The sequence below is a fragment of the Cetorhinus maximus genome, chromosome 18 (assembly GCF_964194155.1).
Source record: "Cetorhinus maximus chromosome 18, sCetMax3.hap1.1, whole genome shotgun sequence".
Lineage (NCBI taxonomy): Eukaryota > Metazoa > Chordata > Chondrichthyes > Lamniformes > Cetorhinidae > Cetorhinus > Cetorhinus maximus.
In genome coordinates, this window is record NC_135896.1 from 88,552,943 (window position 1) to 88,574,503 (window position 21,561).

At 45.2% G+C, this 21,561-nt stretch overlaps 1 protein-coding gene across 1 annotated transcript in view; it reads left to right on the forward strand.

Moving 5' to 3' along the window:
* map3k9 (mitogen-activated protein kinase kinase kinase 9) overlaps positions 1-5,301 on the forward strand; it is a 129,587-nt gene extending 124,286 nt beyond the window's left edge. The window contains exons 10-11 of the mRNA XM_078563137.1: positions 120-914; positions 3,870-5,301. Of these exons, the coding sequence (XP_078419263.1) occupies positions 120-914; positions 3,870-4,348 (1,274 nt within the window). The 3' untranslated portion in view covers positions 4,349-5,301. The remainder of the gene's footprint in view (positions 1-119; positions 915-3,869) is intronic.
* Positions 5,302-21,561: the final 16,260 nt, after the last annotated feature.

Genomic DNA, 21,561 nt, shown 5'->3' on the forward strand with positions numbered 1-21,561 from the left:
GCCAACAGCTATGATTTTTTTTAAATGTCCAACAATGACAATACTAATGAGATGTGAAGTATGAGAGAATGTCTTCCAGAAACAAGCCAGATTCATAGATCCTTTTCCTTTACCCGCAGAGCATGAAGATGGTGATAGTATTAAGGATTTTGATACAACACTGCAACAATCTGCTTTACCCAACCAAGCCTACCTCGCTTTACCTTGCAACCGAAATGATGAAGGGGAGGGTGCTGTTAGTGACAATAATGAGGACCCAACTCCGGTAAACTCTGCCACCAGCACCCCTCAGCATACTCCCACCAACAGCATGAAACGTAGCTCACAAAGGAAGAAATGTGACCTTGTCTTCCTGGGTTGTGGGGCCGTCCTCGCTGCAGTGGCTTTGGGATTTGATTTGCTTGAATTGGGGAAATGTCAGATTTTGCAAGAAGAAGTTGAACCAAAGGAAGAGAAGAAAAAGAAGGAGGGCATTTTTCAGCGCAGCAGCCGATTGCGGAGGAGCACCAGCCCTCCTTCTCAAAAGCTCTTCAAGAACGAAGAACTGGTCATTCCATCCTTTGATCCGTCTTCCTCGTTGACGCTGCTCTCATTGTCTTCCATTTCTGAATGCAACTCCACTAGGTCTTTGTTACGCTCAGATAGTGACGAGATGGTGGTTTATGAAATGCCCACAACCCCAAATTTAATGAATGAGAGCTCCAAGTTTATTACTAATCATCCGTTAGTAGACATAACCATTGAGCGCTTCAAACGTGACCCTAAACAATCATTGACCCCAACTCACGTGACGACAACCACCACCACAATGCACTGGGGTCACAGACGGACTCCTTCTGATGGTGCCATTAAGCAAATTCCTCAGACTCCGAACTGTATGTCATCCAATGGTACCTCAGGTTCCATTGTTACAGGTAGGTGCTTGTTGTTGTATTACATTAATGTCTTGGAATTAGAGGTAAAGATTGACTGTGGGGATAGCCAAAAATAGATGATTCAGCAAATGCCTCCACGACCTTCTCCTTCACCCTCACCCTCCCACCTACTCCCAACTCCTCCTCAAGGCAGATCCAACCCTTAGTTGGGTGATGGAGAGAGGAAGTCCACCATGCTGCCTTTGTAGTCACTCCAGTCCCCAAGCATCAAGAAGATTGATCAGTTCTTTCAGCTTCCTAACAAAAGTAATGATGTCCATGACAATACTTGCTGGATGGCTTTGTTGCCATTGCGAACTGTATATAGTGTAATCGAAGCACACAAATCTGTGAATAATCAATCTACCTGTAGCTGAATGTACTTGTAAACAATGGCAAGAACAGAGTTCTGATGTGTTTCAAAATATCACCATGTAAAATTTCAATGATTTTTTTAAAAGAAAACAAATACACCATGTAAATAACCTCCTGTAGCCCCACACATTGCATGATACAGTTATCTCCTGAACTTGGAAACTTAGTCCACATTATGCAATGATAACTTTGAGAGAGGCAGCAAACCCATGAAAGGCACACTCAATAAGAAGCAAATATCCGTTGGACGCCCATTTCTATTGCCAAATAACCAGAAGCACCTGAAGGACAGGACCATTGCCATCTGTTTTCTTCCCACATCCTAACATCATGCATCTAATTCATCCACTTGCAGCGCCTGAAAGATGGAATGGACACAACTGAAGTCGGAATGGGGTTCAGGGAGATGGGGGTGGAGGTGAATCATTTGATGGCCTATTCTCATCACAAAACGAGCGCCAGCTCAAACTACTGCCACTCTCCGCCAGTGTTCTTCACTTTGAGCAAAAATATGAGTTTGCAGAGGCAGGGACAGGGGTTAACGTAAAATGTGATAAATTTATTGTGGTAGTTGAAGAGCAAGTCCTCCACAGAGCTGGTCCACCTCGGTTCTCCTTCCCCTCTTTGTAGCCCCTGTCTGAAAAGTTTAAGGTATGAACCACTCCAGAAAGTTGATTTGTTTCCATTTACTTTAGTGCCTCATGATGCGGAGGCATTCATTTGAGGTTAAAATTTCTGATGCCTTTCGGAGCTAACCTGAGAATTTGAGCGGTTGACTCTCCCTTTGCGTGCCTTTAGACGTTGCAAACGGTGCCACGTACCCCAAGCCAAGAGGGAACCCATGGGAACTTGCCACAATCAGTCCGTTTGATTTATTTTTTTGCCCCTGCCTGCCAGAGTCTGTTATCCAAGTGACATCTTTTCCTCTCAGGCTTGAGCCAATGTCCTCGTTGCTCATTGTCCTCATTGGGTTGCTAGTGCTGTTGGAAAGAGTTTAATTTGGTGGGAGTGTGGGCTCCAGGATGTAGCATTAGAAAGGAGAAACAAGGTGAGAGAGACAGAGCACTAGAGTGAGAAGTAGTAAGGTATTAGGTGCGGGGGCGGGGGGGCAGGTTAATATAATAAAATAGGGGTATGGTAGCGTAGTGGGAATGGAATAATAACCCGAAGGCTGGGCTAATGCTCCAGGGACGAGTTCAGATAATATCAGGACAGCCGGAGGAATTTAAATTCAATTTATTCATAAATCTGAAGTAAATTGCTAGTCTCATTACTAATGATCATGAAATTACTGGATTATCATAAAATCCCATCTGCTTCACTAATGCCCTTCAGAGGAGAAAATCTGCCAATAACTGAGAACAGACTCAATAAAAGGACAAGAATGGGTACTAAGTATTTCTGGATACAGAGTGTTCATGAACGATAGAGAAAGAATAAATGGAGGACTTGTGACAGCATTGATTAGGGAGAATATTACAGTGCTGGAGAGAGAGGACGTCCTGGAGGGGGGGGGTCAGTTGTTAAAAGTAGACATAAATGCGCATAAAAAGTGTATAAACTCATTACTGTCAAGCTCATTGGAACTGTCAACATACCTGTCAAAATCGACTGTCAAAACTTAAGCACCTGTCAAGGGGACCTGTCAGAACTGTCAATAAGACCTCTGTCAGAGGGAGCTGTCAAGCCATCAAAGCATTTAAAAGAGCTGCCCTTTAAATTTTTGAAAAGAATGTCTCGGGTGTTTAAAAAAAATTGTTTGCTGTGGGTACAGGGAATAGTTTGGCATGGAAGGTATAAGGGTGGGTAGAGGGGCATGAGGTGGCATGGGTTGGCATGGGGAGAGGTGAGGGCTGGAGGGATGTTTTGCCGTTTTTTTTCTCAATCTTTCACGCAGCGCTGGTGCACAGCCGCAGGTCTTCTGGCCTGCACTCGGCAGCATCCACACTCGATTTGGGGGCAGTGGACCAACGGACATCACCGTGCACCCTCCCCCCAACCCCCCCCACCTCACCGCCCTGAATGAAAACCCCAACTTCCGGGCCTCTTTTCCTTGGGTTGTGTTTGCAGGTCCGGGAAACGTCCTGACTCTGCGCAGCCAACCCGGGAGCGGAAATCCAGGTCAACCACTGGCAGGCAGAACTGTACCGGAACAATGGGCTGCCTTTAAAGACAAAATGGCTTGGGTATAGTCAAGGTACATTCCCATGAGGGAAAAAGGTAGTGCAAGCAAATCCAGAGCTCCATAAATGATTAAAAAAGGGAGTGTAAGATGAAGCAGAAAAATGGGGCATTTGACAGATGTCAGGTTGATAGTGAGACCCAGGCTAAATGTAGAAAGTTCAGAGGGAAAGTGTAAAAGGAAATAAGAGAGGCAAAGAGACTCCTACCTTGTAAAACCAACTTTGTCATGGGCTTCATCTATTTAATCCCTTTTGTGAGAAACCCGTTTAATGACCTTTTCTTATTCCATTCAATGCCATAGCTATATAATGGGTGGTTGTTAAAATGGAAGGGCTGGAAGACACAAAATAAATGCTCAGTTGGTAGGGATTAACATGTGTACTTATTTTGTTTAAGGTATAGGTAAAACACCAAGCCCTAACAGGGACCCAACAGAAGTTCCTCGCTTGCCAGATCCCAATCTGGTCTTTCCTCCCACTCCAAGACGAAGGAACATAAAGCAAGACTGCACGTTGGAAAGACCCAAAACGTTGGAATTTGTACCAAGGCCACGTCCATCTGCAAATCGCCAGCGGCTAGACCCGTGGTGGTTTGTCTCACCCAGCAAAACGCGCAGTAACTCTCCTGTCAATAGTTCAAGCACTGAAACCCCATCCAATCTGGACTCTTGTCTCAGCAGCAGTGGCACTGTGGAGGAAAGGCCAGGGCTCCCTCCCTTTATACCTTTCAGGCAAGGACTTAACAGCTATGAGCGGACACTGTTAGATACAGATGTGGAAGGTCAGAGTCAGGATGGGACGCTTCCACTCTGCGGAGCAGAAATGAATCCACGCAAAACTACAGCCTATGAGCTAGAGCACAATTTCTGGTTGTAGCAGCATGCGGTACAACGCACGAATCTACAAAAGAAATTTGCACTGGGAATGCACTTTTACATAAAGACTGGCTTGAACTGAATGCCACTTATTATCATCCTAGAGAATTGCCGAACTTCAAACTTGGATCCGAGATCCATAAATTTATCTTGACAACAAAAATAAGCAGCTCGATGCTATTCAGTGGGGTTCCATTCATCTTACTCCCAAATCCCATTATCTACTGTACGCATCAGAGATCTTTTTATGTATTCCCATCCCCATTGACTTTTTGGCTTAGAATCATGTCACTATGAGTCGAGGCTAAGTTCAAGTTGCATCCGTTAGTAGAAAAACATTGTCTGTATTCTCCTGTGTTGTAACCTATTTAAACAACTTTCGAAGCAAGCACGTTAGCAGATGCTAAAAGCATGACCGATTCAGATTTATGCACTTCCCAATAAACTATAAATAGTCTCAGATGAAGACATGTTAAACCATGCCTGCATTCTAAAAATCTCATTATTTCTTTTCCCCTCTGCAAGTCCATTGCTTCCCCCAGAAAGATGACCAAAGCAGCGAAGGTGAGGAAGGGGAGAAGAAATTTGTTCTCCCCGCGTGTTAAGGTTGAAGCTCCTGTTTAAAAGTGGAAAAGCTCTGTGGTCTTGAAGTGGAGACCACTATCTGTGAGGCAGGCGTACAGTTCAAAGCTTCTTATCACACACACAGATCCCAGCAGAGTGGTGAACACAAAGTACTTATGTTATGTGTTTTTTTTTTAAATGATCTGTGTGTCATCCTCTTGAGCCAATTTTTCTGGATCTGTTTACCAAACCACCTCATCTTTCCTGATGAGCATCCTGTCCAAACAGGTTTATTTTTGGCGTGGTTGGGGAGGGGGAAATTGAATAGACTTTTCTGCCATTATATCAAAACTGCATTGCCTCACCTCAAGTGGTTTCTGACTTCTTTATAAAAAAAAAAAATCTGTTTCTAGACATTAGCTATTGAGAAAAGCATCATCGTCAAAAGTCTGTGGGTCAGAATACCGCTCGCAGTTGCTCAATCATTTATTGAATATACTTGTACCTGCTGAATCGAAGGATTGGGATCAAATATTCCAGTATTCATCTCATGTCCTTGTATATGTGACCACTTGTATTTAATGCTCTTTTGTAAGTATATATTGCACTGAGACTTTGAGGGTCAAAGATTATGGAATTATAATAGTGTGTTATGGAAATTTGCAAAAGGAATGTTCTATTGTTAACTGTGAGGAGACAGTATCCCTTTTTTTAGCCTTTTGTGCATAGGCTGTACAGTATTCGCAAAAGACCACGGTCCAGAAATCAGATGTTTTGGACATGCCTTTCAACATAAACCAGTTTTACTCTCTAGCTTTCTGTTGGTGGCTGCTTGCGATCCTTTTTCAACAAATTGCACCACAGTGTAATGAGATAAGGCATAGCAGGGGTTGCTACAAGTAGGACTGATGGCTCCGTTAACACCTGTAGGTTTAAATTTATTCATTTGCTCTGTGAGTACTGCAGCGGCCTTGCCTCCCCGTTGCATTCCCTGGATTCCTTCTGCTGCAGAGCAGGAAAGAGACGGGGCAACACTGTTTCCGACGAAAGAGTAAGCTTGCTCACGGTCACAGTGGTGGGAAGTTGGGGAGCAAGCAGCCTGCTGGAGGTACTACGAGCACCACTGATCACAGCAAGTGTTTGTTGGGAGGAAAACCCAGTGATCCTGCACAGACTGTGCTCTGGTGGTAATCTAGCAACTTGGTGAGAGCTGTTCACTCACCTATACATCAAGAAACACGCGAGCTCAGCTCCAGGAAAACTTATCTCGAATGATATAATAGCAGTGCATCATTTTTAAAAAAAAAAACTTTTTCTTTCACCCAGAAAGATTGTGAGTGTAATTCATAGGTCAAAAAAACACACGGGCCTTATATTTTCACTTGGTAACAGGTGTGTGAATTCCAGGAAGGATAAATGATTTATTTTGCACAGTGCTGTGGTGGAATGCTTGAGATTCAAGCTGGTCCAAGTTTCATAATGGTATGTACCTAAAATCACCTCAGGCTGTAATTGACAACCTTCTTCATCTTGCCTTGAGCCTGTGCATTTCCTGCTGGTCAATTGAAGGGATACCTATAGGAAGTACAAGCTATATCGGAATGCATGGATGTCAGTGGCATTGTACTCCATCCATTGTACTTACGGTTTCGATAGGGCGGGGGGAAGAAAAAGTGATGGAGAAAAACTGGGTCTTTATGGTGTTGAAAATGCTACTGTCATCTCGGCGAACAGCCATTCCCAAGCCTGGCCAGGAACCTCCCCGGTGTGATGTATGGTAACCACTAAACTGGATACTGCAAACCTGATCTGGTCATTTAAATACCTTCAAGCCTCTGAAACAATGTTTCCTTTCACTTGTTTCTTTTGAAGGGAATGTCTGAAAGTTACATGGTGTTATCTTCGCCTTTCTTTAACCTCAATCTCATGAGATTAAAGTAAAGGGGAAGATTGTGGTGATTTGACCATTGTTTTTTTTTGAGAAAAAAAACCAACCACCTCGTAGGCCAACTGTGGCCTACAACAAAGTTGGCCTCACGAAGGCAAAGGTCAAATCTTTCTAGATTTTCTTTTCTCCCTTTTTCATCTCTTTCTGATTTTTAGGCATTATTGGAGTGATAACCAATCTGTGCGCCACACACACCTGAGACAACACCCTGTCACTAGAGCAGTGGAATGGTGGCTGTACCACCTCATAGCAGCTTTTTGGAACTTTCAGTGCTATATCTGGGTACTGGGCATAATGGGTGTCTCACTGGCATATCTAACAAAAGCGACATTTGAATGTGTGCATTCTTTAGCCAAGTTACAAACGTACTTCATTGGTTCTCCTCGCTCATTGTTGTGTTGGGTGCACATGGGTGACCAAATGCAAATAGAAACGATGTTCCACAGTCCACCCCTCCCTCTCATATCATGTGCAGTACCCTGGCTAACGGTTAGGGTTTTTAAAAATTTGCTTTTAGAATGTTACAAAGCAACATGACAGCCTAGTTAATGAATTGCCCATAAGTTCAATGCCGATGGAACTGATGAATGATCACTGAGCAATAGGGTGACTCTATATTTGTGACTCCTTATTTTTTTATTTTTGGAATTTAGGCCTGTTCGTTGATGAGATAAAGATGACATTCTGCTAACAACAAGCTGATATCACGCGGATGCATATATTATTCTGTACATTTAATAGAATAGGAAGTAAGGCAATGTGTAGAGTAGACTCTGGCTCCAGTGATTGGTACTCGCTGGCTGGCTGATCAATATAGTCTACTGTCACTCAGTGCTGCACACTATTAAACAGAACTTCAGACAGCCAAGTTGCTTTAATATTGAGCAGCACTCTGCTTGCCAGTTTGGAGCAGAATTTAACAATTAAATACAAGTGATGTTTAACCAATGTTAACAAGATTGATGTTTAAGGTCTGTTGCCCAGGGAGCCATTCAGAATCGAATAACTGTTCAGTAACATTGTTCATCAATACAACTTGAAGATGATAGCGGTGGACTAAACACTTTGGGGTTGGGGGGTGGGGATGGTGCCAGCAAAACAAGGCTGACAGAAAATGTGCTGAATGACTATAAATCGTTTTGGAAATAGTGATTATGGCATTTAATCCACACGCACTTTGAATCGTGCCATTTCTTACTCTGTGACTTTTCTAGATTCCACACACCAAAAAGTGTAAATAAGAATGCAGTCAAAACTTGAGTGCTAATTGCTTACTCTACCTCCATCTCTATCCATCAGGACAAGCTGGCACACAAAAAGAGAGGGAGGTCGCAGACTGGTGGCGGAATGCCCAAAATCAAAGTTCTCATGGACTTTGAAAACAGAGCCATTCAGCTGGTTGGCCAGGATCTGGACCGGTCCTGTGCTGACGGTGAGGTCGGTGGTGCTCTACCAAGTGAGGATCCAGCAGTGCAACATCCATCAGATAACCATGCTGTGAGTGATGTGTCCTGTTTCACAGGCCACTGCCATGCACTAATTATCACTCCTTGCTTTCACAGGTACATTTGCCAAACAGCCGACAGACTCCATGACCCAGGTCCTCCAATCAAGCCCCGAAGAAACCTCTGAAGAGGAATCTGGAGGCATCCTCCCTGAAGTCCCGTCACAGCGCTCACCCACACCCTCTGCCAGCGCAAGACACACACCTTGGTGGGACCTAGTTTTAGAGTAGCCCTAGGATCACAATCTAGTGAGTACATCACGCTGTCTGATCCACTGTAGGCAGCGGTGGTAGGGGCTTCCAAGACGTCCGGCACTCGGAGGACGGCTGGAGGCCAGAAATTTGCTGAGTCCGAGTCAGGTGACGAGCCGCTGGACTTGGTCATGTCACAGTTGCTGAAGCTGCGAAGGCAAGCTAGGGAGCATCAGGAAGGGATGTCCATTGCACTCCTCAAATTGCAAGGCACGATGGAGGGGTCCGCCTTCAGGCTGAGGTGATAGCACTGGCATGCCAGCACACCGAGGTCAACACTGATAGGATGGCGGCCGCCATGGAGACCTTGGTCCAGGACTTCACTGCTGCACTGGCTCAACTCCATCACTGATACCATAGTTGGGCCTCCAACTTGTGTATGTGAGAAGGGTGCTGGGCAGCTCCCTCTCAATCCAGCTACCCCTGCTGATCAAGGAATCAGCCTGGGGCCCCCGAGCACCCATAGGGAGGAGGATCAGCAGTTGCACACTCCAGGCCCATCCGTCCAGGCGATTCTAAGAGTGCCCGGCCAATCCGACTCCCCTCTTCCTGTGACTTCAGCAGCTCCAGCTCCACAGGCCGAGGAGGGTGCCACTGCCACACAACAGGACCCCGAAAGCAGACTGGGCCAGGAGAGGCTATTAAAGTCTCCAGAACACAAAATAGGACAGTGTGTTTGGAAAGGGCTAGGAATCTAACTTCAAGCACATCAGATAAAGGGACGACAATGAGAAAGGGGATGGGAAATACAGGACTGAAGGTGTTGTATCTGAATGCACGCAGTATACAAAATAAGGTAAATGAGCTTGTGGCGCAGATTGAAATTGGCAGGTATGATGTGGGCATCACGGAGACATGGCTGCAGGGGGATCAGGACTGGGAGCTAAATATCCAAGGATATACATCCTATCGAAAAGATAGGCAGGTTGCTAGAGGGGGTGGGTTGCTTTGTTGGTAAGAAATGAAATTAAATCGATAGCAAGAAATGACGTAGGGTCAGATGATGTAGAATCTGTGTGGGTAGAGTTGAGGAACCGCAAAGGTAAAAAAACCATAATGGGAGTTATGTACAGGCCTCCGAACAGTAGTCAGGATGTGGGGCACAAAATACACCAGGAGATAGAAAAGGCGTGTAAGAAAGGCAAGGTTACAGTGATCATGGGGGATTTCAATATGCAGGTAGACTGGGAAAATCAGGTTGGTAGTGGATCCCAAGAAAAGGAATTTGTGGAATGTCTACGAGATGGCTTTTTGGAGCAGCTTGTGGTGGAGCCCACTAGGGAAGAGGCAATTCTAGATTTAGTGATGTGTAATGAGGCAGATTTGATAAGGGAGCTTAAGGTGAAGGAACCCTTAGGAGGAAGTGACCATAATATGAATTTACCCTGCAATTTGAGAGGAAAAAACTGGAATCAGATGTAATGGTATTACAGTTGAATAAAGGCAACTACAGAGGCATGAGGGAGGAGCTGGCCAGAATTGACTGGGAGATGAGCCTAGCAGGAAAGACAGTGGAACAGCAATGGCAGGAGTTTCTGGGAGTAAATTGGGAGACACAGCAAAAATTCATCCCTAGGAAGAAGAAGCATACTAAAGGGAGAACGAGGCAACCATAGCTGACAAGGGAAGTCAGGGACAGCATAAAAGCTAAAGAGAAAGCATACAATGTGGCGAAGAGCAGTGGGAAACCAGGGGATTGGGAAGCCTACAAAGACCAACAGAGGACAACTAAAAAAGAAATAAGGAGGGAGAAGATTAAATATGAGGGTAAACTAGCCAGTAATATAAAAGAAGATTGCAAGAGTTTTTTAGATTTATAAAGGGTAAGAGAGAGGCAAAAATCGACATTGGGCCGCTGGAAAATGAATCTGGAGAAGTAGTAGTGGGGAACAAAGAAATGGCGTAGGAACTGAAGAGGTACTTTGCGTCAGTCTTCACAGTGGAAGACACGAGTAACATCCCCAAAGTTCAAGAGAGTCAGGGGGCTGAGGTGAATATGGTGGCCATTACGAAGGAGAAGGTGCGAGGAAAACTGAAAGGTCTGAAGGTGGATAAATCACCTGGACCAGATGGATTACACCCCAGAGTTCTTAAGAGATAGTGGAAGTGTTAGTGGTGATCTTTCAGGAATCACTCGAGTCAGGGAGGGTCCCAGAGGACTGGAAAATCGCTAATGTAACCTCCCTGTTTAAGAAGGGAGTGAGGCAAAAGATGGGAAATTACAGGCCGATTAGCCTGACCTCGGTCGTTGGTAAGATTTTAGAGTTCATTATTAAGGATAAGTTTTCAGAATACTTGGAAGTGCATTGTAAAATAGGGCAAAGTCAGCATGGTTTCATCAAGGGGAGGTCATGCCTGACAAATCTGTTAGAATTCTTTGAGGAGGTAACGAGTAGCTTAGACAAAGGAGAGCCAATGGATGTTATCTACTTGGACTTCCAGAAGGCCTTTGACAAGGTGCCGCACAGGAGGCTGCTCAGTAAGATAAGAGCCCATGGTGTTAGAGGCAAGGTACTAGCATGGATAGAAGATTGGCTGTCTGGCAGGAGGCAGAGAGTGGGGATAAGGGGGTCGGTCCTTCTCAGGATGGCGGCCGGTGTCTAGTGGAGTTCCGCAGGGGTCACAACTTTTCACTTTATACATTAATGATCTAGGTGAAGGAACTGAGGGCATCCTGGCTAAGTTTGCAGATGATACAAAGATAGGTGGAGGGACAGGTAATATTGAGGAGGCGGGGAGGCTGCAGAAGGATTTGGACAGGTTAGGAGAATGGGCAAAGAAGTGGCAGATGGAATACAACGTGGGGAAGTGTGAGGTCATGCACTTTGGTAGGAAGAATAGAGGCATAGACTATTTTCTAAATGGGGAGAGAATTCAGAAATCTGGAGTGCAAAGGGACTTGGGAGTCCTAGTCCAGGATTCTCTTAAGGTTAACTTGCAGGTTGAGTTGGTAGTTAGGAAGGCAAATGCAATGTTGGCATTTATTTTGAGAGGACTAGAATATAAAAGCAGGGATGTGCTGCTGAGGCTTTATAAGGCACTGGTCAGACCACATTTAGAATATTGTGAGCAATTTTGGGCCCCGTATCTCAGGAAGGATGTTCTGGCCCTGGAGAGGGTCCAGAGGAAGTTCACGAGAACGATCCCAGGAATGAAAGGCTTAACATATGAGGAACGTTTGAGGACTCTGGGTATATACTCGATGGAGTTTAGAAGGATGAGGGGGGATCTGATTGAAACTTACAGAATACTGAAAGGCCTGGATAGAGTGGACGTGGGGAAGATGTTTCCAATAGTAGGAGATACTAGGACCCAAGGGCACAGCCTCAGAGTAAAGGGGAGAAACTTCTTTAGCCAGAGAGTCTATGGAATTCATTGCCACAGAAGGCTGTGGAGGCCAGGTCATTGAGTGCATTTAAGACCGAGATAGATAGGTGTTCTTGATTGGTAAGGGGATCAAAGGTTACGGGGAGAAGGCGGGAGAATGGGGTTGAGAAACTTATCAGCCATGATTGAATGGCGGAACAGACTCAATGGGCCGAATGGCCTAATTTCTGCTCCTATATCTTATGGTCTTAAGCCTCAGCCCTCCGGAGGACGCCTGCCAAAGTCATCACAGACAGGGCATCGCAGTCAGCAGGCTGCCTCCACCTCAGCTGTGAATGTCTGGGGAGCACCAAGACGTAGCGGCAGGGTTAGGAAAGTTAAGGAGAATTAGCTGCACAACCTGGGCACGGGTGGTAATCACTTGTACTAATGTTCACTATTGTCAATAAACTTCCAAGAATGTCTCCCTGCCTATGGCTCCTTGTTCTTGTCACTCAGGTGTGAAACCTTTCTGCACAAGATAAAGGCAGGTGTCTCAGTCCAGGGCCTCTTCCCTGTGCTCTGTGCAGCCCTCAGACCAAAGTGAGGGTCTGGCCACACGCTCCCTGGAAGCATTACTGATGCCTGCACCTTGGTGGAGCTTATCATTGCTGCTGGAATTGCAGGTGCCACAGAGTTCTCATTCTCTTGATGTGCTCTCAGCACCTTTAAGGAGAGGCTGGTCCCCATCTCTTCAGTATCTGTGACCAGTGACGCAGTGCTCATGAAGGACTCAGATGCTGAAGGCGGACAAAGCATCAGAACTTCTAAAGTTTCATGGCTGCATCTCTATGATATAACCCTGATCACAGAGCGTAAGTGAGCTACCCTCAGCCAGACAGGAGTTAGACATTCTCAGAGGTTATGTGAAGATTTATGGAGTGTCCTCACTGCATGGCGTCATCGTCCTCCTGCAATTGAGTGACTATTAGGGCCTCCACTGCATCTCCATGACAGCAGCATTCTCACAGAGGGTATTCGTGCTGCCATAAGCCAGACTGGCGTCAAACATTCACAAATGCGATGTGAGGATCTATGGGGTCTCCTCACTGCATGTCGTCATCATCCTTCACAAATCTAGCAATTATGAGGGCCTCCTGAGTGCACCTGCCTCATCTGGCCAGTGTGAGGGCCTCACCCCCATCATTGTCACCTCTGAGGACCTCCTCACCCTCATCCCCATTGGCGTCGTCCTCATTGGAGGAGATGTCCAGCTCTTCCATCTCCTCCTCAGCCAGCTCGTCTCCCCGTTGCAGTGCCAGGTTGTAAAGGGCGCCGCAGGTGACGATGACGGGTGACAGCCTCTGCGGACTGTATTGCAGGGTTCCACCAGACTGGTCCAGGCACTGGAACCTCATCTTTAGCATGTCAATGCTCTGCTCCACCAAGTTGCGAACTGCAGCATGAGCCTCGTTATACTGTTGCTCTGCTGCAGTCTGAGGCCACTGCATGGGTGTCATCAGCCACAGCCTCTGTGGGTAGCCCTTGTCCCCAAGGAGCCATCCCTGCAGCTTCTGTGGACCCTGGAAGACTCCAGGGATCTTTGACTGACTGAGGATGTAGGCATCGTGCACACTCCCTGTAAACCGTGCGCATACCTGCAGGATGTGTTTCTGGTGGCCGCACACCAGCTGCATATTCAGTGAGTGGAATCCCTTGCAGTAGATGTAGTCCACTGTGTGCAGCAACGGAGACCTGTGCACCACATGGGTGCAGTCGATCATACCCTGCACCTGAGGGAATCCCGAGATCCGGGAAAATCCAATGGCCCTTGCATCCTGGGCTGTCACGGTCCCGGGCGAAATGCACAAAGTCGTGTGCCCTTGAGAAGATGGCATCCGTGACCTCATGGATGCATTTGTGGCTAACGGCTTGTGATATCCTAGAGAGGTCACCTGCGGAGCCCTGAAAGGAGCCCCTGGCATAAAAATTGAGCACTGTGGTCACTTTCACAGCCACTGGCAGTGGATGCCCTCCATGTCCCCCTGGCACCAAGCCCTGCAGTAAGTGACAGATGTGAGCGACCAGGTCGCTAGACTTGCACAGTCGTCAGCGAAACTGGGTCTCGGTCATCTGCAGGAATGACAGACGGCATCAACAGACCTTGTGTGTTGCTAGGTGCCGACCAGCCACGGCTCGCTGTCACTCCTGGGCAGTGTGTGCAGAAGCCCCAGCAGCCCCTTTTCTTGAGGTTGCTGCTCCAGCCTTTGTGTGGCCAGGAGCCTGAGTCACTCTCCCCTCCGTCTTCTCCGCTCTCTGTGAGCCATTAGGCATACAGCTAGGTCACCAGGCTCCTTGCTTCTGATGTGGTGGTCCTGTGGCATGAAAGAGAAAGATGTGGTTAGCATAGGTGTACTTAGCACCTTTCCTGGCCCTGTGTGACAGCCCCTAAAAACTTCCTGGAGAGTGCTGGTCACCCCTCGGATGGCCACAAATAAGTGCGCTGCATGGCTGCCCTGTCAGCCTGCGACATGGGGGAGGCTGCTCCTAACCGGGATGCTGAGGGCTGTGAACGCCTCCAGCAGTGACTGCTACGTGACCAGCATTGGTGAGGAGGTTGTACAACGTGTGCAGTCCAACTGCTCCGCATTCCAGTAAAGTGGTCATGGACTCGCAGTCTGTGCCAGTGATGGGGGTGGGGGGTGCTGCTGTTGGTGGTGGTGGGGGTTAAGGTCTGGAGCGCTTGGTGGCACTTTGGTGCCTCTGCATTGCTTGCCTGGGTGGGCAGACTAAGGAGCCTGACCCCGGCCCCGACCCCAATTATATCATTGTGGCTGTGCCTGAACTGTCTCAGTTGCAGAGGAATGGTCAGTTTATACAGATGTTCCTACTGCCTGGCCACTTCCCTCACCTACCCTGCCTTCCCCCACCTTGATTTTTTGTGCACAGGCGCCAATGTCAGGGCAGCAGTTGACCCCAGACAGTCATCTCCGAGGCTGGGCTGCATTTGTCCCGGACAGCCCCCCGCACCACCCCGGCAACAGTGTGACAGGGCGGCACTTCACCCAGGCCCCCCGGCACTCCTGAAGCCTGCAAAGCAATGGGTGACCCTGGAAAGCGCTGCAGAACGATGCTGTTCACTCACCTCCAGTTCCCCCTAAGTGAAGGCCGCCAAGTGCACGTCGCCTGTGTGCTGTTGTGAAAGATATCGACGTGCTTTCCCGCCGACGTGGATGGACGATGCGGCGGGGTTCCAAGAGCATGGCGGGATGGCCTTTTAATGATATGCTGATGTATTACAGTGAGCTCCCCGATGACCTTTGGCGGGAAATATGGCCCACTGTCGGTGGGCTAAGCGAACACAGCCCCCCATTGTGAAACTGCCCGCGCACGCCACTTATCACGCCCACTGTCAGTGGGCACGAAAAATTCCGCCCGGAGTTGATGTTTCGAGTCTGTATGACTCTTCTTCAGAGCTCAGTGAAAAGTGGATAATCTTTTCAGTCGAACTATAAAACCATTTAAATGCCCAGAAGAGGTGCTTGCTGTGCCATTAGTTTTGGTGTTCATCGCACTGACATGAGACCCGATGGTCTTGAGATCTCCTGAAAACAGAGTTCTGTCTGCATCCTGAATTTGACCCAGGCGAAGAGCTAGATTCATTTCCGGGGGCAAGACTCACAATGGTGGTAGTACAATTTCGAGTCCAGCAGCAGACTCCTAGCCTGGTTCTCAGTTGTTGTGTCTTTTGCCACCTCCCTCAAGTCCAGCCATTTTAAAAAGAAACAAATGCTTTCACAGGCGTTTAAATTAATGTGGTTGACCCCCGCCCCATTCACTCAATCTTGCTCTGCCATGTTGCTAATTGAGAATGGACGGTGCATGAAGTGTCAACAGAGTGATGCAAAGCAACCTGTACAGCGGTGATTCTTAAGTTTTATAAGCAAATTAACATCTACATCTTTTAATGGAAGGATGGTCGGTTGTGAGTTAGGAATAACAAGTGCTGGAGGTTATTGGGTCTGAATGGAATATTTGCAGAAAGTTTTAAGTTTTTCTTCCATTCCCAAGCTTGAGAAGACCTGGTTGAGAGTAAGCTCGGATGGTAAATGTTGTAGTGCAAGGCCGCTTTCGTTTTCAGTGCTGTGGTAATGTCAAGCGCCTGCCGTAGCAGTTGTGAATTTGGCATGTTGGGTTGTCCAGTCTAACATGACACGTATTGCCAAATTATTGATTGATGAGGAATTTAACAGCCTCTGTGATAATATAAACACAGAATAAATTTAAAAAGTGCCACTTCAAATCAGCAGGTGGCCACTACTGACTTAAATGATGTCACATTCCTAGGGAAAGGAAAGAATTTAAGGAACCACTTTTGATCACAGCTGGAACACAATGATGTAGATGGCATCAAAACGTGTCAAGCCGAAAATGTCACCTGACTCTTCTCCCTCTCCCATTCTCCCTCTCCCAAGCAGGAATGAGGGCAAATTTTCTGAAAATCTTTTTATTAAGACAAAAGCACTTTATTAATAAAGTGCAGGCCTTTTTTTACAGTCCACTGATGGAACAGTAATGCTGACTACCTTTAGATGCTGGATTGTCCCTCAATAGTTTGGTTTTGAAATCCTTTCCTGCTGTACAAATGTAATTCATCGGGGGCACAATGCTGATGAAGATTTATTGTCTGCTTTAACTAGGCAATAAGTGTGAATGATAGTTAAAAGCCTGTCTTGAGCCACTTGTTTATTAAATGAATCCACGTGTGATTTGTTAAATTAATCATACCAGCTGATCAATTAGCGGTGCAGACAGAAGATGTACTTTCACCAATAATGAGACACTGAGCTGATTGCAGGACATAAATCACGTTCAAGGACAAAACCTGCACCAGCAATTTTCACTAATGAGCCAGTCACTTTAACTGAGATCATCTCCCACCCCACCTTTAATTCAACATCGAGCCATTTGCCAGTTGCGCTTGTGTATGGGTAACTAAGACACCCCTCCATTGTTGTGGAGTTGCTTTTGAGTTGCTGTCGACTGAAGTTGAGCCATTGCTTTTAGCAGTGGGAATAGTGGACGTGAATTGGCTTGGAGGGGGTGGGCATCTCGGCCAGGATATTAATGAGAAGTTCAGCACAGTATCAACAGCACACAGCAGACCCAGCAGATATAGACGTCATCTTATTTATATTACTAAGGAGTAATTCCAACGCCAGTGTTATAATTGTGGGTTGGTGCTATGCTGACCCAGGGAGTCCTCCATTTACTACTGTTAACAAGAGTTGACTTGGAGAATGTCTCCCTGTGTCATCACTAACGGGAACTGACCCAGCAACGTTTTTTCCCTGTACCATCGCTAATGGGTACTGGTGCAGATGGCCCTTCCCTGCACTGTCCATGAGTTTGCTTTTTAGAAGGAAGAATTGTAATTTTAGTTTGTGTAACGTGTTTGGCTACAGGGCTACTTCAATGCTCACTGGGGAATGAATGATAACATATTAAATTGAGATCACTGGTGTGAATGAGATGACTCTGTCAACTTCCCCTCCTCCCGACCGTCAAGTTGTCACTTCAAGCATGCTCTTTCATACGTGAGATGGAGATCCACAAAGATGCTGGTTAAGCAAAGACTGCTAGCAAACTAAAATGGAGGGATTTTATTTCTTAGTTTCCTTCCATGATGGAGCATAGTTCCTCATTTTCATTACAATTTGGCGGGTTATATATTTATACTTAAAGATAAACGTTCATTGGTGAATGTTCCTTATACTGTATGTATGTAACATACTGTCTACACATGGAGTGAAGGACTCCTATTTCCTATTCTAAGTCTGATTTTTGAAGACATCAAATTTCATTTAATTTTGAAGGCTGTGAGGTGACAATTACTCGCTGATTATAAAGGCCGTGTGCAGTACTGTTATTTTAAGGATTGGGTTTCATATTTGCCACTTCATGGCTGTGGGCAAGACCTCCCTGTCCCTTATAATAATTGCTCACAGAAAACCTGCAGTTTTATACTGTGGCTGATGGGCATTTTATGGATTTTCAAATTTAAAACTATAACTTGGGTTTTTCAGCCTCTTTTGCATTATCTGGGCGGGGGGGGGGGGGGGGGGGGTTGGGGGTGTGGGGGGTCCCTGAAGAATTTAAAAGGGTGACTGGGGAAAGGTTGCACTGAGCTGGCCTCCACCTGTGTTGTAAATCTCGATGCATTGTGACAGTACCCATCAAAAAAAATGTCAGGATAAAGTGTTAAATGTTGGTCACAGCATTCTGCTCTGGACAATTTAACACACATTTAAGTGTCAAACGACTACATTGGGAATGAGGTGGTTGGTGAATATTAGAAGATTCAACAGAAAATATGCGCAGCTATTATTCGATCACTAATCTCTAATTAGTAATTATGTTTTTTTAATTCAAAAAAGCACGTAGATAAATGACATAAGGGGCACTAAAATAGGTCTAGTTACTTGGAGCTACAAGCCAACAAATTGTGAGCAATGAAATAACTCATGCAAAGTTGCAACTGTCGGTGTTTTGCCTGAGCTGCTGACTGGATTTAAATTAGCACTCCCTTTTTAACTATTATGAAATTGTAGGTAAAAACAAAAAGCTAAAAGCTACTGCGGATGCTGGAAATCCAAAACAAAAACAGAATTACCTGGAAAAACTCAGCAAGTCTGGCAGCATCTGGCAGCATCGGTGGAGAAGAAATCAGTTAACGTTTCGAGTCCTCATGAGGACTCGAAACGTTAACTGATTTCTTCTCCACCGATGCTGCCAGACTTGCTGAGTTTTTCCAGGTAATTCTGTTTTTGTTATGAAATTGTAGGTGTTTGACATGGACAGTTTGCTTTAAACATTTTTTTTGCAATCAGTTACTTTACAAATGCAAATGATGAAACTACTACTTTCACAGTCGTGTGTGAAAACTTCAGAGCAGAATGTCTGTTGACACCACGTTCTCAGCCAATTAAGCGGAGATGGGTCGGGATGTGCAGCAGGACCTGCAGCAAACACATTCTATTTTACAGTGAGCAAAGTCTAGTTTACACAAAGTCTTATTTACTCAGCAAGCAGAGTGTATGAAAAGAGCCTCTTCGAACTACAGCAACTAGAATTTGTGATTGAAGCTGCAGCAATGTCCCCTGATAAAAGCAGATTTATTTCTGTAGCAAGATGCAGTGGAGGATAGTTACATAATCTTCATTCTGGCCGGGAATAGTGTCATCACCACATGCAGCCACCTCAGAGTGCAGTCAACACAACCAATGGTTCCCCCCCACTGACTCCCCTCTCTTACTCACACAGTTAAAATCATTTGGATTTCTCAGCACGACATTCTGACTTGGGTCATTGCACTGCTTTTTATTACTTTATTCCATTTATTTGTTTAAAGTGAAATAATTATATTTCAAGCTCTTCACAGAATACTCTCAACTTGTTTGGAATATTTGAGGGAAAGTGAGTATTTATTTTGACTACATAGCAAATGCACTGATGGTGTTATTTTCATTCAAATATTTATTGTACGGAGAAAACTTTGCATTTGGTATCCTACTTGCATCGTGATTGGACCTTTCTGCTACTTGCTTCTCTCTTTGAGTGAAGTGGTTAATTCTGTGCTTTGATGTAAAGTTGTTATGTTTGGCAATTTAAGCAACAATGGTCAACCAACAGAGTACTTCACGGTCGTAAAACAACACTGTCTCACGTTTCCTGGTTAATGTAAATTCTTTATGTATTTTACATTCTTTTGTATTAAGTTATGGTTTAAGGTGAATAGAACAAATATTTGTTTTTTCTTAAATCAAATGAAGTCATTTGTTATATTGTTTTTTTAAAAAAAAAATACCAGATAGCCAAGCAGGCTTGGTTCATACACTTAACCTACTATTCTTCAGCTGTTCGGCCCTCATCTCAGCACTAAATATATAGTCTTGAATAAAGTTTCTTGTATGGTTAAAAATGTTGCTGTGTGTATTCATTTTTAAACACATCTCATTTCTCTATTCAGTATGTTTTAGTTGTGGCTCAGTTGGTAGCACTCTTGCCTCTGAGTCAAAAGGTTGCAGGTTCAAGTACAATTCCAGATACTTGAGCACAAAAACCTCGGCTGCGCTGTTGGAGATACCATCTTCTGGATAAGATGTTAAACCGAGGCTACATCATGTAAACAATCCTATGGCTCTGTACTGAAGAAGAACAGAAGAGTTACCCTTGTGTCTTGCCCAATATTTTATCCCTCCATCAACATCACAAAAATCAGATTATCTGGTCACTGTCACATTGCTGTTTGTGGGAGCTTGCTGTGTGCAAATTGGCTGCCATGCTTGCTACATCACAACAGGGACTATACTTCAAAAGTACTTAATTGGCTCTGAAGTGTTTTGCGAAAGATGCTATAGAAATGTAAATCTTTCTTACTTTCTTATTTATTTCACTGTTCAGGATCTTGTATTGCTCAAGAGTTTCTGAAGCTGTTTCCATTTTGAATGCATGTCTCTTGCTAGAGGAGTATTTTGATCCATTAAGGTTTCTGGGATAATTATCACCTCTCTGGGAGCAATGCGGACTTCAGGATTGAAGCAACGTTTTGGTCCCCGTGAATGAGAGGTTCCTCTCTCTCAAGATCCTCTTGTTTGAGCCTGCTGTGCTTCTCCATGGGCAGGCCAATGGCCTGCCTTCTGCTTTTGCAAGGAAGTTTAAGTTTATTTACACACCCAGTAATGGCATGTAGCAGGCCATTTATGACATAGATAAAGTAAATGTCACTCTCTTCTTCCATTTAATATTTCCCACACCACTCATCCTAGTACATCTGCGAATGAGACCAGCACATTAGAGGTGTCATGCAAAAACTGGGAAATAACTACCAAAGCTCTGGTCACTCTAAAGCCAACATACGAGTGATGAATTTCATTTTATTCAACTGAACCCCCTTTAGTATTTAAAAATAATTGAGGGAGTTGGATGGAAACAGTAGCTTCTAGCTGAGCATTTCCAACCATGGAGGTGTAATCTCATTTTACGGTCTTTATAACTTACTAGTATTGCAAGATGGATTCAAGAGTTCCAAGCTAACCATCAATAACCTGAATGCGAGCAGCATTGCCTGGCATTTGTTTTAATCCACGGAACTTTGCACATTCAACTAATATGCAATTTGCTGGAAAAAGGTGCAAAAAATGCCTTTTTAAGCAAGTGAAATAAAACTTGAGATATGGGGGGCAGTTGTTGCATGTTAGTTGACCATTTATCAAGTTAAAATAATTTCCCACCCAATTATTGAGATCTGGTGTTGTTCCATTTCCTGCTCTAGCCTCCCAACTGGCAGAATAAAAGACAGACTTGCGTTTATATAACGCCTTTCCTGACAACAGGATGTCTCCAAAATATTTTAAGCCAGAGAAGTACTGTTTTGAAGAGCAGTCACTGTTGTAATATAGGGAACACAGCACAGTAAGCTTCCACAAACAGCAGTGTGATAATGACCAGATAATCCGTTTTTGTGACATTGAAGGATAAATATTGGCCAGGACACCGGGGATATCTCCCCATCTCTTTCACATTGGGCTATGGGATCTTTTATGTCTACCTGAGAGGGCAGACTGGGCCTTTGGTTTAA